Genomic DNA, 17600 nt, shown 5'->3' on the forward strand with positions numbered 1-17600 from the left:
CACCAATATCAAGATAATGTCCACAGCTGTGCTACCAGTAAAGACAAACAAAAACTGTGTGGAATATATATTTTTAAAAGGTTACCATATGTGTGGAAGAAGAAGAAGAAGAAAAAAATCACCTCAATCCACTGACACGGTAATATGCTAGTCCGCAAATTATTGAATACAATTTTAAACTTACCAGGTGGAATTTGTAGTCACAATTTCTCGGTTAACTCGCCATAACTACTAAGCTACCGTGCATAAAAAGAGACGTATTTGCTTGTTTTTAAAATCGATTTGATGATTTGGTTTATTTATTGTCATGTATTTTCTTATAAAATACAGTGAAAAGTATTGTATATTGTCGCCACACATTCAAAGCGCTTTTAAGGAGGGAAAACACTCAGTATGTGGAATCATGAAAAGTTGCCTTTGCAGTTTATCTAAAAATTCAAAAGGCTAGCCTTCTTGGCTCTGGTTGTTTAAAATTTGTCATGTGAGAACTAAAGATCCTTGCCTTGTGCTGTCCCTGCTAATTCAACTTTTCTTTTATTAAATGACTAAAATAGGTGCTACGATGGATGTTTCCGGTAAGATGTCAGTGGAGTAGGGCTTCTGAGTCTGGGGCTTGTCTATTCTGTCCATTTTCATTTCTTCTTTTTTGTTATGTTTTCCTTTTTTTTCTTAATGTATTGCCCTCTTGTTGGAGAAAAATAAACCAAAGCATAGAATATAGAGGTAGAAGAAATAAAGAACACGTGTTCTTTGCAGCCCTGCTTATTAAGTGCTGTGTCATGGGCTACGTGCCTGGCCTCCCTGGCTCAAGTCCCTTTGCCGCAATGTCACCACTGGAATGAAAGTCACCATTCTTTGACACCATCTTGCCTCCAGTGACGCCCTTACCGCTATGAGAATCATTGAACTTTGCCAATGCAGAGACCCCCACTGATGCGGCTACCGCATCGGCCTAACCTCGACCCTGCCATTACCGCCATGATTCTGTGCTAGACACAGATGCTTCTAGAAACCCAAACTCTCCACAACACAGCAGCCACGAGTTGGTACTACGACCACCTCATCAATGCAGAAGCTACCAGAACCCAAACTCTCTCTTGGTGCCACCACAAATCCACTCACCGACTGCCAGAAGCCCACGCTGGAACTACTTGCCACCGCTGATGCAGTCACCGCCACTGAGCTCTTCAACAAGAGGGCAATACATTAAGAAAAAAAAGTGAAAAGTGAAAACATAAAAACGTAAGAAGAAATGAAAATAAAAACGCACAGAATGGACAAGCCCCAGACTCAGAAGCCCTACTCCACTGACATCTTACCGGAAGCATCCATCGTAACACCTATTTTAGTCATTTAATAAAAGAAAAGTTGAACTAGCAGGGACAGCACAAGGCAAGGATCTTTAGTTCTCACATGACAAATTTTAAACAACCAGAGCCAAGAAGGCTAGCCTTTTGAATTTTTAGATAAACTGCAAAGGCAACTTTTCATGATTCCACATACTGAGTGTTTTCCCTCCTTAAAAGTGCTTTGAATGTGTGGAAATAGCAAAGTCATTTGTTTTTTGCATCAAGAAACATAATTAGGCAGAATTTTCTTAGGAGGAAATTCCAGGAATACCAAAATTTTCATTGTTGGGTGTGGGGTGCAGGTTTGTGTGGGCAGCACTTGGGAAAGGGTAGTCACAATGATTGCCAAGGTGGGCTGTTTAAAAAGACTGAGACTCCATCCTAGTTATAACTAAAAAGAATACTATGGCCCTCACTGCTCGCACTCCCCTGCCATGCCACCTCCATCCCATCCCAAAGCTCATCATGCCAGGCTATGTCTCCCTGCTCTCTAAATCACACTTTCTTATCTATTCTTGGCCAATAAATCCATTAATATGTTAAAACAGCTGATCCCCAAGGAAAACACTGATTGATTGACACAACTCTGGCTCTCTGATCTCCTGTTAAATCCACAACTTTTTTTTACATGGATGATTGAACCTTTTATTGGTTTGTTGCAAAAAGAGTTCTTTGTTTAAGTGGAAAGCAAATCAATGAACGAATGGATGACATTGTTAAAGCTTTTGTTTGATATTCCACAGAATATTTGCTGTTTCTATACAGTATATTGGGGGTGAATAGACATGGAAAAGCCATAAGCTGGCATGGAGACCCTGAAGAGCCATGGGGGTTGGGCAGGGCGGCACAGTTTGAGATGGATAAGATCTGCTGAACTTGCTTTCCGAAAGGTTCCCTCATACAGAATATGGTTCATGATACCTTGGAGGTGCCATGAACCACAAACCATTTACAAATTGGCCTGAATCGATGGAGATTGTGGAGGAGCAGAACACATCCATTTCCAGAATGTTATGAGAGTACAGGATGATGGCTCATGTTTTAAACCAGTGTGGACTATGAAAGCAAACTCTTTGTTGCAATGCATACAGAACTGATTTGAGAGGTGGCATGTGTAGTTTGTCATGTCCCATCAAGAACCATCACATTATTACTTGGAGAACTGGGCTAGAAAGCCAAAGCATTTCACAAATGCCCTTTATGTGCACTTACCTTTTAATATGCTGAATATCTTTGAAAGCAAGCTTGCCTTAATAATTCCACAAAACTAGTCACAGCAAAATGACTAGATCAGTGGTATTAACAGCTGAAAATTCTTCTACTTAACACTTAAAACTCTTTCACCTTACCTCTTGCTCACTATCTCCACTTGCTGGCTTCCCCTCTCAGTATCTGCTTCCTGATCTCAGCTTACCACACTGAGGAAGTGTGAGTGGGAGCATTAGAGATGGAAAGAGAAGGATAGTTGAGGAAGGAAGCAGTGAATGAGAGGGAGGCGACAGGGAAGTAGTGAGCTGGAGGATCCGGTGGGAAGCGGAAAGGGTGTGGAGAGAAGAGAAGTGGCAAGTAGGAAAGAGATGGTGAGCAGGCCAAGGAAAGGCAAGTGCTGAGTGTTAGTTTCAATCTTCAGGAACTGGCAGGAGTTAATTTCAGCTGATTAATCACGTTAGACTTCGCTTCTTGTCAATTAATTTCCTGTCATTGGGTAACCTGCTATATCTTTGCTCATGGGCTACAGCGTCAGTAAACTATACTTTACCATCACGGTGTGCATGGCTGTAATAATTATGTGCTTATCAATTGATAGACTGTCGGTACACAAGCATGCAGTTTAATGAGACCACTGCTATTAAGTAGTCTATTGTCCAACAAAGGTTCAATTTGCTGATAAGAGTTTCTTTTTACGGTCTTCCTTCCATAAAATAAGCTTTCTTCCATATTCATATCCTTAAAAGTAGACAAATCTACGTATATAAATCTAATTTAAAAAAAAAAATGACATATTAAAAATTCAATTCCATATCTGTCTGTTCAGTTTTAGTCTTGAATTAAACATGGTTGATTATTGTCTGGAAGTCTCCCAATAATACAACTCCAGCACAGGGAGAATGAGCCAGTCTAACTACATGGTCTCATTTGTTTTCCTGTACAGGGCCACTCATATCCAATATTTCCTGTCCCTCTATTAATAAAGTCAATTTCATTGACACCGAGGCTTTATAACCCACTCTGCGCTTGGATTCAGTTGGTATAGGTCTTTCATATAGGTGTCATCATCCAGACAGCGCTCTCCTGAAATCAAAACATTTACAGAAAAGCTCAGTTGATACTGGTATTACTTAACAGTTAATATGAATTCAGTTTAAAAATCATAGAAACTTCTGATCTATGATAAATGTCAAAAGTCAGTAGCTCTAATGTTGTATCTGAAAGAAAATTCTCTTCAAGGAAGCATGGCCCAGTAAATTTGCATATGTTTTATTTAACTGTACAATAACTGTCCCAGTGGCAGAAGCTATCTCAGCTTCATCTTACGTGCCAAACAGATCAGCACTACAGAATCAAGATGATACTGGAGCATGGTGACATGTTGCAAGCTCTCTCAGTCTGTACTGCACACGAAACAAAACCCTTCACAGTACCCAGGTGCATGTGACAATAATAAAAAATCAAATCAAATGCCAAATTTCTGCATCAGCTGATTTTAATTTTAAAAATCCTATTATTACTCACCCTGCTCTTGCTACCACCAGAAACATTTCAGCTTTGTCTTTCATTATATGTAGAAAATTGGTTCATAAATTACGCAAGCCTGGCAAATTTACAGGTTCTGATTTATATTTAAGGGTGTCTCTTAAACTACTAGAGTCAACATTATCCAAAATGCAGCAAATAACTGTACAATGAGGATCATGATAATCAGTAACTGCGATGACACCTACGTCATCACTAAACAAAACAAATTAGTGGAAACCTTCAAGACCATCAATAATACCCTTACTGGCATAAAATTCACTAAAGAAGAGGAAAACAACAACAAACTGCCATTCCTACATGGTGCAGTAGAGTGAACAGGCAACGGGGAACTTCAAACCAGCGTCTACAGGAAAACAACACATACTGATCAAATATTGAACTACAGAAGCAAACCATTCCAACATCCACAAATGAAACTGCATTAGAACATTATTTCAACAAGCCACCACACACTGCAGCACAGAGGAACTGACAGAGGAGAGAAAAATCACTTATACAGTGTATTCAAAAGAACGGGTACCCAATGAACACAGTCTGCCGATTTTCAGCAACAATCGCCAATAAGTAGACAAAACATGTCTAGCCACTCTCCCTTACATCAAAGCTATCTCAGAAATGACTGCCGGACTACTCAGGTCTTTTGGCATCATGGTAGCCAAAATTCCACCAACACACTAAAACAGCAGCTAATGAACTTGAAAGACCCTATACAGACAACAAACAAAACTAATATCATTTACAAAATACCTTGCAAGAACTGTAACAAACACTACATTGGACAAACAGGCAGAAAACTAGCCACCAAAATGCACGAACATTAACAAGCCACAAAAAGATATGACCTACTCTCACTAGTATCCTCACATGCAGATGAGGAAGGACACCATTTTGACTGGGACAACACATCTATCCTAGGGCAGGCCAAACAGAGACACACACGAGAATTCCTAAAAGCATGACATTCCATCCAGAACTCTACCAACAAGCACATTGAATTGGATCTCATTTACCACCCCTGACAAAAAGAACAGGAAATGAAATCGCTACAGGAAATGGCATCACCAACCCAAGGAAACCTAAACACACAAACAGAAAGTGGGCTATGCCACCTGCACTTCATCCGGAGGCTCTCTGATGATGTTACCTAGTATGGTGACAAAATGTCTGAAAACAAACCTTCCAACTAAGTGAGTAAACCTACATCCAATCAGTAACTGTAAACAATTCTGCATGAACAGAAATAAAAGCAGTACATTGTGGAAACAAACATCAAGCCAGTCAGAATCTGTCAATTTTGGGGGCATCTTCTTTCTTCTCTCAAATCTACCAAGCAATGTTTCATTTAAGCTGGCAAGTTTGATTATTCAGGACAATCGGTTAATTAATTGTCATTAAATGGTATACAAATTAGTTTAGGTAGCTCTCTTTCTTGTGACTTCCTTTTTCTAAGTCCAGTTCAGTTAAACTAAGTCGCAGAATTTTAACACTCAGAAGGAGGCTACACAGATGCCAGTTGAACAACGTGCTCAATGCCAGATCCCGGTCTTCACTCCATAACCTGGCACAATCTTCCTTTCTAGATAGCTATCCAAATACCTCTTCAGTGCCTTGATGGAACCCACCTCTACCACACTACCGCACAGCATAGAACTTAACCATTCAGTGTGTGAACACATTTTTCTTTGACAACACGAAAACAAATACAGTAAAATGTCAGAAATCTGAAGAAAGGACAATAAAACTAGAAAAATACAACAGGTGAAGGGTCAGTTTCTTTACAAAACTGCTGTCTGACCTGTTATTTTTCTCCATATTTCCTTGTACTCCTCATATCTCCTTTGTTCCTTTCGCTTACATTCTTAAATTAGTGTCATCTTGTTCTGGATAGTCCCAAAAAGTGGGCATAGCTTTTCCCTGTCCACTTAGTTCAGACCCTTCAAGATTTTATATATCTCTACCAGTCTCTTCTCCAGCTTCTCTTCTCTAACTTGTCTACATAACTAAGTTCTTCATCCCTGGAACCAAGCCTGTGAAGCTCATTTAGATTCTCTCTAATATCTTGATATATTTTCTAAATGTGATGCCCACATTTAGCAATAATAGATACAAGTTCCATCAGAACACTCTCAAAACAAGTCGATTAGTGAGTAAAAGTCAGAAAAATAAGAAGCAATGAAGTGAAAAATGTTATTCAACCTATTCACCATGTACCCTGAACAAAAATTATTTCTAATTTTCAACAATGATTGATATTTTCACTCTAAGACCGCTGGTGTGAGAAATTAACATGTCATACTAGCTGGGAGGTTGATTTTGAGGTTCAGACAATGTAGAGGAAGCCTTAACAGGCTGATTGCTATCAGGAAGCATATTGGCTGAAAAATCTATTTTCTCCAAAACAGTTATGAGTCACAATGAAGATCACACAGATTCCTTCCTGCAATTTAATTATAGATTTTTCATGCTACATACAATTAGCAAATTCTTACCAATGTTTCCTCCAATTTCATATAAGCAAACTTCCTCTTTGTTCGTAGACTCAGTAATCCTGTTGTTATGAACAAAATGCATTGTTATTATTAGATTGTTTTGTTTTAAAAGGTGGGCAAAGTTAATTTGTATAGAATGAATAATACCAAGCATGAAAACACAGTTCAAATATAATCTGCTAACAACTGGTTATTTTGGTGGCAAGGCAAATAATGAGTAAGCAAGAAAGACAACGTCAGAGAAAGCAAATCTGAGGATTTGGCCTACCTGTTCTGGTTAAGACATTGCTGGAAACGTGCCAATATATCACCAGCTTTGAGATCTTCTGTGAGTTGAATTGCCATGGAAACTTTGGAAAACGATGGTGCCTGAACTCGTATTACACCCTGAAGCGTGACTGGCTGTAGGAACACATTGACAAAAGGTAATTCTGTGTATTCCATTTTACTGCAACTTCCAAATTAGAGATCCATACCACTCAGAAATACATGATGCAAGGGAACAGCACCATTTACAAGTTCTTCTCTTTACAACAACCCTACCCTCCAACCCCCAAACTATTATCAATAGTTCCTCAACTAAGGTTCCTCCCAATTAGATTTCTGTGCACCTATTAAGGAATGTTAGTAAAGCTTACACAATGTAATGTAATGTTTTATAAATTGCCTCTGCAAAAGTATTCATTTTTTGGTATATTTGATATCCTTTGAAGGATGCCAATAAATCATTAATTACACTTTTAAACTATTTTGAAATGAATCTAAATCTTGGAATGGCTTACTTACATCATGGAGACTCCTATCAGTTTGATTCCGTTCATGTCTATCTTTATCATGCGTCATCTTTTTTAGAAGCTTCATTACAGCCTTTTCCTTGGACAACTTTTTGTGGTTTTCAATGTTTTGTTGTCGGACTTGATTCATAATAAATTTTGGAATCTGAAAGATATTGGAATAAAATGCTCATTTATAGTTAACAATGGTCACCATTTAACACATTAACTTAGACTCTCATCATTGTGATGCTCCATAGTATCCTAACTGGAACAGGATATTATGTTGATAATACCACATCTGGAGTACTGTGTGCTAGTTTTGATCTGTCCTATGAAGAGAGATTGGGCAAACTAGATTTGTATTCTCTATAAATTAAAAGAATGAGAACTGATTTCTGTCTAGAAATAGGGGCACAAAATTAAAAATAAGGGAGATGGCACTTAGGTCCAAGATGAGGAGATTTTTCATTTGTTTCTATTCAGAAGGTCATAAATCTTTGGAATTCTCTATCACAGAGGGCTGTGGATTTTGAGTATGTTTAAGGTAGAGATTGATAGATTGCAGATTTCCACTGTCATGCAGGATTATGGGGAAGAGGTGGGGAAATTAGATTGACGTGTCTGATCAGCTGCGATCATATTGAATGTTGGAGGAAGGCTTGGCAGACTGAATGGCTCACTGCTGTTCTACATTCCTATGATGATGGTATATGAGACAGTGTCTGTAATGGCACTAGTCTGTATTCAGCTCACCCAATTTTAGCATAACCCTGAGATGTTCATAATGCAGGATTGATAGGGATCATTTTCCTAATATTAATACCAGTTTGTAAGTCAATCCAGTTTCATTCTTTGTATTAAATTGTATTAGAATTCCTACAGAGTGGAAACAGGCCATTTGGCCCAACAAGTCCATACCTACCCTCCGAAGAGTATCCCACCCAGACCCATTCTCCTACCCTATTATCCTATATTTAATCCTGACTACACTTAGCCTACACATCCCTGAGCATTATAGGCAATTTAGCATGGCCACTTCACCTAACCTGCACATCTTTGGACTGTGGGAGGAAACTGGAGCACCACAGACACAGGGAGAATGTGCAACTCCACACAGAGAGTTGCCAGAGTCTGGAATCGAACTCAGGTCCCTGATGCTGTGAAGTAGCAGTGCTAACCACTGAGTGACCATGCTGCCCATTATTTGTCTTGGATTTTGTAGTAGTTTGATACAGGTTATGGCTTGTCAGGCCATTGCCCAGGATAGTTAAGGGTCAATTACATTGTTGTAGATCTGGAATCACATGAGGTTGGACAAGATAAAATGGCAGACTTCCTTCCCAATGTGGTATGAGTGAACCAGGTAAGAACTTAAGAACTAAGAGCAGGAATAAGCCTAGGAGCCTGTTCCGCTATTTGATACAATCGTGACTAGTCTCACCTTGGCCTCAACTCCACTTTCCTGCACACTTCCCATAACCTTCAAGTAGCTGTAAATTAATAATCTTACTCCTCCACAAATTTACTCTACGTCCGAACATCCACACGGTCCGAGATAGTGAATTCCACTGTTTCACGAACCATTAACAGAAGTGATTTCTCCTCATCTCTGTTTTAAACCTGCTACCCCTTATCTTAAAATGATGACCTCTTTTCTAGATTGTCACACAAGAGGAAATATCCTCTCTACTTCTACTTTGTCAATCCCTTTAATCATCTTCTACGCTTCAATTAGATCTCCTCTCAATCTTCTGAATTCTAGAGAATATAGGCCTAAACTGCTCAACACTGTCCATAAAACAAACCCCTCACCTCTCTGAGAATCGATTTCGTGAATCCCCCCTGAACTGTCTCCAATTCAACTACATCCCTCCTCAAGTAAGGAAACTAAAACCATGCATAAAATTCTTCAGATACAGTCTCACTAATGATTTGTACAGTTGCAGCAAGACTTCCCTACTTTTAAACTCTATTCCTTTAGCAATAAATAACAAAATTTCATTTGTCTTCCTTATTTCTTACTGTACCCATAGACTAGTTCTCTAAAATTCATGCATCAGGACACCCAGATCCCTCTGCACTGAAGCACACTGAAGTTGCTCTCCATTTAGGTAATAAGTGGCTTTTCTATTCTTCCGAACAAATAACCTCACACTTATCCATTTTAAACCCCATTTGCCAAAGTTAGACTAATTTACTTATCCAATCTACATCCACTTGTAATTTTTAAAAATTCTTTTATTAAAACTTGTGGGCTTTTCATAACAAAGGCAGATGGTTTCATGACTGCCAACAGATTAGATTGTTAAGTCCAGGTTTTTGTTATTCAAGTTAAAATTTGGATTCAAATCCATGTTCCCAGAAAATTAGCCTGAATTTCTGGATCATTTATCTATTGCCATTTGCCATATCTTCCGCATAGAGTGGATGCATACAAATTTCAAACTGCAAACTCCTACGTTTTATTGGCTAATGTAAGACTTCACTGTCACTTCTGCATGCATAATAATACAAGCTTAAAAACAATCATTTCTCACTTCATTGTACCATGTATCATGCAGTTTGCGAATTTTTGCATATTCTTTACTAAATGTGTCAGCATCCTTAAAATGTATTCTTGTGGCGAGTCTCCTCGCCAGGACAGTAAATTCATTATATTACCCAACAAACTCAGAGACGTGTGCTTTGCAAACCAGAGATTGTTCTTACCGTCCAAAGCAGTTCTTGGTACTTAATCAAGTAGCGCATAATGTTGCTTGTCCCAGCAGCCATTGCTAATTGAGTCTGTGAGCAATATCCTTTAAACATAAACAGGTTGGGTGCCATAATGACAGAAATGTTGTTTAGCGTCATTTTGTTGCTCTCTTTGTTGTCAATTAATCTCTGAAGAAATTCAAGCAATGACTGGAAAAGGATAATAATTACATGATCAAGGTTGCAGGGTATTCCTAACCTTAAAAAAAGTGCAATAAGATGAACCAAAAACACACAACTGCATATTTTCAGAAAAAAAAACAAGCTAAAACCCTTTATTTTAGCATATTTAAAGGAACTTTGCTGTCATGGATTTCTGACTTGTATATTACAAACAGTGATGAAAATAACAATTTATAGAGTGTCATTTTCTCTAATTGTGAACAAATTTATTTAATCATAGTAAATTTGATTTATTCATAAACTCGAGACTTCTTCACTGCATATATGACAATATATTATCAATTTATAAACGTGACAATTTTCTTCCACTTCATAGTCAGAATAATCTAGACTAGAGATCCATTTCAGAGACTTGAATACAAAAATCCAGGCAAACACTCCAAAGCCATTCCAGGAGAGTTTTGCACAATTGTAGATGTTGCCTTTTGGATGAGACATTAAATCAAGACCCCATATGTTTTCAGAAGTGGATGCATAAGAGTAAAAGAATTTTAAAGCAGAGTTATCCCTGATTTATTGGCCAATATTGAGCCCGAGCCAAAAACACCAAAACAGATTATTAGAACTTCCCTTCATCATAAAGGTCAGAAATGGAGATGCTTGGCAACAATTGCTCAATGTACAACACTGTTCATGAACCCTCAGATACTGAAGCAGTCCATGTTCAAATGCAACAAGATCTGGACAATATCCAAGCTTACTTGGACTGATAAGTGGCAAATATCATTTGCACCATACAAATGCCAGACAATGGCCATCCCCAACAAGAGACAGACAATCTAATCATTGCCCCTTGACTATCACTGAACACCCAGGATCAACATCCTGGGGTTACCATTGAACAGAAACTCAACTGGACTTGCAACACACATACAATGCTTATAAGGCCAGGTCAGGGTCTAGGAATACTGTCACGAGTAACTCACCTCTTGCCTCTCCAGAGCCTCTTCACCACTTACAAGACAGCGACAGCATGATGGCTCAGTGGTTAGCATTGCTGCCTCACAATTCCAGGGACTTGAAATTGAAATTCCAGTCTTGAGCGACAGTCTGTGTGGAGTTTGCACATTCTCCCCACATCTGTGTTACTCCGGTTTCCTCCCACAGTCTAAGGATGTGCAGGTTAGGTGGATTGGCCATGCTAAATTGCCCATAGTGCCCAGGGATTTGCAGATTAGGTGGGTTAGCTAGGGGAAATATGGGTCATAGGGATAGGGTAGGTGGTTGAGTCTGGGTGGGCTGCTCTTCAGAGAGTTGGTGTGGACCTGTTGGGCCAAATGGCCTGTTTTCACACTGTAGGGATTCTAAGTAGACAATGGCCTAGTGGCCTTATTGCTAGACTATTAATCCAGAAGCGCAGCTAATGTTCTGGGTGCCTGTGTTCAAATCCTGCCATGGCAGATGGTGGAATTTGAATTCAATTAGGAAAAGAATCTGGAATCAAGAATATATTGATGATTGTCAGGAAAAATACATCTGCTTCAGTAATGTCCTTCAGGGAAGGAAGTCTGCCATCGTCACCTATATGTATGACTCCAGGCCCATAGCCAGGCCCAGAACCAGCCCTGTTGACCCTGCAAAGTCCTCCTCATTAACACCTGGGGACTAGCTGTCTCATAGACAGGAAAGTGGTCTCACAGACTAGTCAAGCAAAAGCCTGGCATCGTCATAGTCATGGATTCATACCTTACAGATAATATCCCAGACAGCACCATCTCCATCCCTGGATAGGTCTTGTTCCACTCACAGAAAGGACCTAGCAGCGGTGGTAGTATAGTGGTATACAGCAGGGACAGAGTTGCCCTGGGGCTCCTTAACTTTGACTCTGGATCATATGAAATTTCATGGCTTCAGGTTAAACGCAGGCAAGGAAACCTCTTGCTGATCACTACGCACTATTCTCCCTCTGCTGATGAATCAGTACTCTTCCATGTTGACCAACACCTGGAGGAAGCATCGAGAATGGCCTGGGTGCAAATGGGAGTGGCGCAACAGCAGCACTACTAATCGAGCTGGTCAGGTCCTAAAGGACATAGCTGCTACATTGGATCTATGGCAGGTATCGAGGGAATTAACAAGGAAAAATATACTTGACCTCATCCTGACCAGTCTGCCAGCTGCAAATGCATCTGTCCGTGATGGTATTGGTAAGAGTGATCACCGCACAGTCCTTGTAGAGATAATGTTCCACCTTCACATTGAGAATACCCTCCATCGTGCTGTGTGGCACTGTGATAAATGGGACAGATCTTGCAACTCAAGACTGGGCATCCATGAGGCACTGTGGGCTATCAGCCCATTGTACTCCAATCTACAACCTCATGGCCCAGCATATCCCCAACTCTACTAATACCATCAAGTCAATGGATCAGACTTGATTCAATGCAGAGTGCAGGAGGGCATGCCAGACGCAGCACCAGGCATTCCTAAAAATGACACATCAAGCTATCAAACAGGACTCTTTATATGCCAAACAACACAACCAGCAAGTGATAGACTAAGCTAAAGGATCCCACAATGAACAGATTGGATCTCAGCTCTGCACTCTTGCCACAGCTAGTTGCGAATGGTAGTGGACAATTAAACAACTCACAGGAGATGGCAGCTCCACAAATAACCCCATCATCAAATGATGGAAAAGCCCAGCACATCAGATCACAACAGTACAAAAGATAAGACTGGACTATTCACAGCAAGCTTCAGCTAGAAATGCCAAATGAATGATCCAGTCTCCTCCAGTGGTCTCGAGCTTCACAGATACCAGTCATCATCCAATTCTTTCACTCCATGAGATATCAAGAAATGGTTAGAGGCACCAGATAGTGCAAAGACTATGAGTACAGACAATATTCTGGCAATAGCACTGTAGACTTGCACTCCAGAACCTGCCGCTCCCCTACGCAGGGGGGGGGGGGTTACCATTTGACTAGAAACTCAGCTGGACACTTGTAGATGCGGTTGCAGGACGCCTTGGGATGGAGCTGGGACGCAGGCAGCAGGGTCAGGTGTCTTTTGGGACTGATAACCTTTGAGAGGATGACCCCATAAATTTCTTGGGACCATTCAAATTATGAAGACCTGTCCACACTTGTATACTCTGGATATAAAATGGATCCATCCTTGCAAATACCTTTCTCACAGAACAACTGAATTTATGGTTTTCATAGGATCTGGTAGACACCAGACCAGACAGGAATGTAACTGACTGACTCTTAACAGTTCAAGGGCTATTTGGAATGGAAACCAAATATTGCCACAACCCAAGAAAGAATAGATACTTGTGATAAAAGAACTTCCAAAAATCTGGAAATTTGGAGCACATAAAAGCAACCTGTTGCTTACAGAGCTAGATCCAAAAATGATTTACTGTGTCAAAAAAAAAATTATTTTGAATAAGAAACCAAAATTTAGGCAAAATAAACAAACAATCTTCTTCATATTTTGAAATTCAAGTTTGAAGGAAAAGAAATACATATGTTTAATACAATAGCCATACCTTCAGCGTGTCCCTATTTTGGTCCGGGAGGAGAAGGATCAACAGGTTAAGAGCCTGTAGCTTTTGTTTTCTATGTGCTAGATCTGTCAAACAAACATTTGTATCATGTTACTAAAACAAACCAACCTACGGTGAAATTAATACAAACAGTACAAATTCATCCAGCAGAAATTAATTCACCCAAAGTGAGGAGCTCCGATCTTGCCTGAAATTGGGTCTTGCATTTCGCAAATATTTTACATGAGAGCTGCTGCTACCTATCACCTCTCTCCTTAACAGCACAAATGTCCGGTCACTTGCCACATGAGTAATAGTTCAAAGGAAAATCCTGAGAAGGGACTACAGAGGGAAAGAGATGAAGTGAAGCTCACTACAATCAAGGTAGAATAAAGGCAGCTTCCTTCCTTCTCTTGGCAATTCAGGATGTCTTTTTGACAATTAAAATAACAAACCATTTGTTTGTCACTACAACATTCATTGAAGAAGTCTGACAGCATTTTAATTAAATGAGTATTGAAATGGCTAGAGACTATTTTCTTAGGCAGTGGGAGATTTTCCAATTTAACACCTTAACCAACAAACTTAAACCTGCCTGGAGTTAAAACTGGAGCCTTGCTGCTAAGATGTCTATTGAATGCGAAGTTGTTCAGCTGTTGAAAGCACACTGCCTCTGAGTTAGAAGATCTAGGTAAAGGCATTCATAACATAGCCAAATATAAATTGAATATCAACCTGTAAATCCTTGCAATGAACAACAACAGCAGGTGGTAAGAAATTTGTTGTCAACAGAACAATTATTTTTTGTCTGCGGCGTGACTGAGAGAAGGATAAAATCTCTAATATCACCATTTTTCATAATTAAACCTAACTAGCCAACATTACTTGTGCCTCTTACCATCACACAATAAACTACATCTTGTTGTTAAGACAAATGTCCCTTCCCATTAAAACTTATGAGTAGTTCACCCTTTATCAGTGTTAATCAAATAGGTCCACAGACCCTTTACACAGAGGCTGATTGGTGACAGCACTCCACCTCAGCAAATTATCTGCCAGTGGTTGGTTCCACAACACATGCAACATTAATAACTTACTCTGTACAGCTAGGAAGGCATCAAGGTACTCGAGAGTGACCAACGGATGAGGCAGCTCTCTTATGAAGAGCTTTAGTATGCTTGCTGCATCGTGTTGACGTACATTTTCCCAGTTAAAGTTTTTCTCATAGAACTTTGCTTCGAGCTCCACACGCAGACTCTTAAACAGATGGGCGAGAAAAGGTTAATGCTTTATCTTTAACAACATCATAAGTAAAACATTAGTTTACATTTGAGAGCAAGGTCCTGCATATCCCTCTATATGTGGAATGGTTGTTCCCAATTATTCTCATGCATATATTTTTAATGGTTGTACAGGAAAGGTTGTTTGCGCAAATTAAGAAATCTACTGTGTAATTTATTGATAATTGAATTGCCCTCATGTAACTCATCTGAGTCTCATTGACATTGAAATTAGAGCCCAAGTTTTTAATATAATTGACTAATTAATCATTTAATCAAGTGGACTTCCAGAAGGTTCTTGGGTGCAGTCAAAGAGTCCTCAGTCAGGAAGCTTGGGTTCAAAGTACCACCTCTACTGTGTGTCATTAACAGAAGTCACATGGCACCAAGTTATACTCCAACCATAAGCTTTCAGACATTTTACAAACAAAAAAAAGAGGTGGGGTTACACATAGCGCGATATGAACCCAAGATCATGGTTGAGTGCGGAACTTGGCTATTGGTTTCAGCTTGTCAACTCTACGTTGTTGTGTATCTCAAAGACCGCCTTGGAAAATGCTTATTTGAAGATCAAAGGCTGAATATCCTTGACCACTGAAGTATTCTCTGATTGGGAACACCTGCTTTGTGCCGTTTAAAAATTGCCGATATATATTGGGGTTGTGTTGAAGTGTAATGTTTCTTTATAGTGTTGGCTTCCCTCCTTTTGTTTCTGTCATCTTGTTGCTTTTTAAAAAATATTTTCCACTTTTACAAGAAATAGCTGAGCAGTGCCAGTATGTGGCTGTAGTGCCAAATGTAGTATTGGAGTGACATGGGCATTTTTTTCTGCTTTTGCACCATTTTCAATGAAAACAAAATAGTGGAATTGACTGATGACTGTGCACAGTTAAGTCTTGATGATATATAGAATGATTTTCTTTGGTGTTTTGCTTTGCTCTAAGATCACTTTGCCATTTAAAAAATGTCCTGGGCTCAGAGACTCTGGGTGCTGATTTGATTTGATTTTATTATTATCACATCTATCGAGACACAATGAAAAGTTATTGTGTGCGCTATCCAGGCAAATCATACCTTATGTAAGTACATCAGGGTAACATGGTGTTAGAGCTACAGAGAAGGTGCAGGGAAAGATCATCTTTAATTCATGAGAGGTCCATTCAGAAGTCTGATAACAGCAGGAAAGAAGCTGTTATTGAATCTTTGATTATGTTGGCTACTTTTCCATGACAGCAGGAAGTGTGGATGGAGTCAATGGTAGGAAGGCTGGGTTTCATGATGGACTAGGCTGTGTTGATGACTCTAATTTCTTGCAGTCTTGGGCAGTACAGTTACATACCAAACTGTGATGCATCAGGATAAGAGACTTTTCATGGCGTATCTATACAAATTTTGAGTCATTATGAACAGGCTGAACTTCTGTAACCTTCTGAGCAAGTAGAATGCGTTGGTGTGCTTACTTAACTAACGTCAATGTAGATGGACTAGGACAGATTGTTGGTGATCTTTACTCCTAGAATATTGAAGCTCTTGATTGTTTCTAATTGATCGCCATTGAGTTATAGGGAGAGGCTGAACAGGCTGGGGTTGTTTCCCCTGGAGCGTTGGGGGCTGAGGGGTGACATTATAGAGGTTTACAAAGTTATGAGGGGCATGGATAGGGTAAATAGGCAAAGTCTTTTCCCTGGGGTTGGCAAGTCCAGAACTAGAGGGCATAGGTTTAGGGTGAAAGGGGAAAAATATAAAAGAGACCTCTGTGCAACTTTTTAATGCAGAGGGCGGTACATGTATTGAATAAGCTGCCAGAGGAAGTGGTGGAGGCTGGTACAATTGCAACATTTAAGAGACATTTGGATGGGTATATGAATAGGAAGGGTTTGGAGGGATATGGGCTGGGTGCTGGCAGGTGGGACTAGATTGGGTTGGGATATTTGGTCGGCATGGACGGGTTGGACCGAAGGGTCGGTTTCCATGCTGTACGTCTCTATGACTCTATGATACAGAGAGGGGCATATCCTCCATTCCGCTTCCTGAAGTTAATGATTAGCACCTTCATTTTCCTGACATTGAGGGAGAGATCATTGACTTTACGCCATGCCACCAAGCTTTCTAACTCTTTCATGTACTCTGTTTCATTGTTGTGGATAGAACACATTATATCCACAGATTCTATCAACAAACACATCGACCTGGACCCAATATACTGGCCACTGCAGCGGACAGCAACTGACAACCGGAAGCGGCAGAGACAAGCCACTATAAATGCCGGAGGAATCAGGACAGAAGCGCTTCAAAGGAGGCTCCCAAGCACAGAGGATGTCACCTAGAAAGGGGACGAAACGTTTGCAAGAAAAACTCCCAGCTTTGCGAACAGAACCACAACAACGAGCACCCGAGCTACAAATTTTCTCCCAAACTTTGAACTCTGTTTCATTGTTGTTTAAGATCTGACTCACTAGTATAGCTTCATCAGCAAACTTGAAAATGGAGTTAGAGCAGACTGTGGCCACACAGTCATG

General features: G+C 39.9%; 1 protein-coding gene across 1 annotated transcript in view; it reads right to left on the reverse strand.

The window, feature by feature from the left end:
• Window positions 1–1519: 1519 nt before the first annotated feature.
• The window catches only part of arhgap18 (Rho GTPase activating protein 18), an 89868-nt gene continuing 73787 nt past the window's right edge, over window positions 1520–17600 (reverse strand). The window contains exons 9-15 of the mRNA XM_060821220.1: window positions 14899–15058; window positions 13805–13887; window positions 10081–10275; window positions 7382–7534; window positions 6864–6997; window positions 6596–6654; window positions 1520–3641 (exon numbers count right to left, since the gene is read on the reverse strand). Coding sequence (XP_060677203.1) covers window positions 3550–3641; window positions 6596–6654; window positions 6864–6997; window positions 7382–7534; window positions 10081–10275; window positions 13805–13887; window positions 14899–15058 — 876 coding nt within the window. The 3' untranslated portion in view covers window positions 1520–3549. The remainder of the gene's footprint in view (window positions 3642–6595; window positions 6655–6863; window positions 6998–7381; window positions 7535–10080; window positions 10276–13804; window positions 13888–14898; window positions 15059–17600) is intronic.

This window comes from Hemiscyllium ocellatum, chromosome 3, assembly GCF_020745735.1.
Source record: "Hemiscyllium ocellatum isolate sHemOce1 chromosome 3, sHemOce1.pat.X.cur, whole genome shotgun sequence".
NCBI lineage: Eukaryota > Metazoa > Chordata > Chondrichthyes > Orectolobiformes > Hemiscylliidae > Hemiscyllium > Hemiscyllium ocellatum.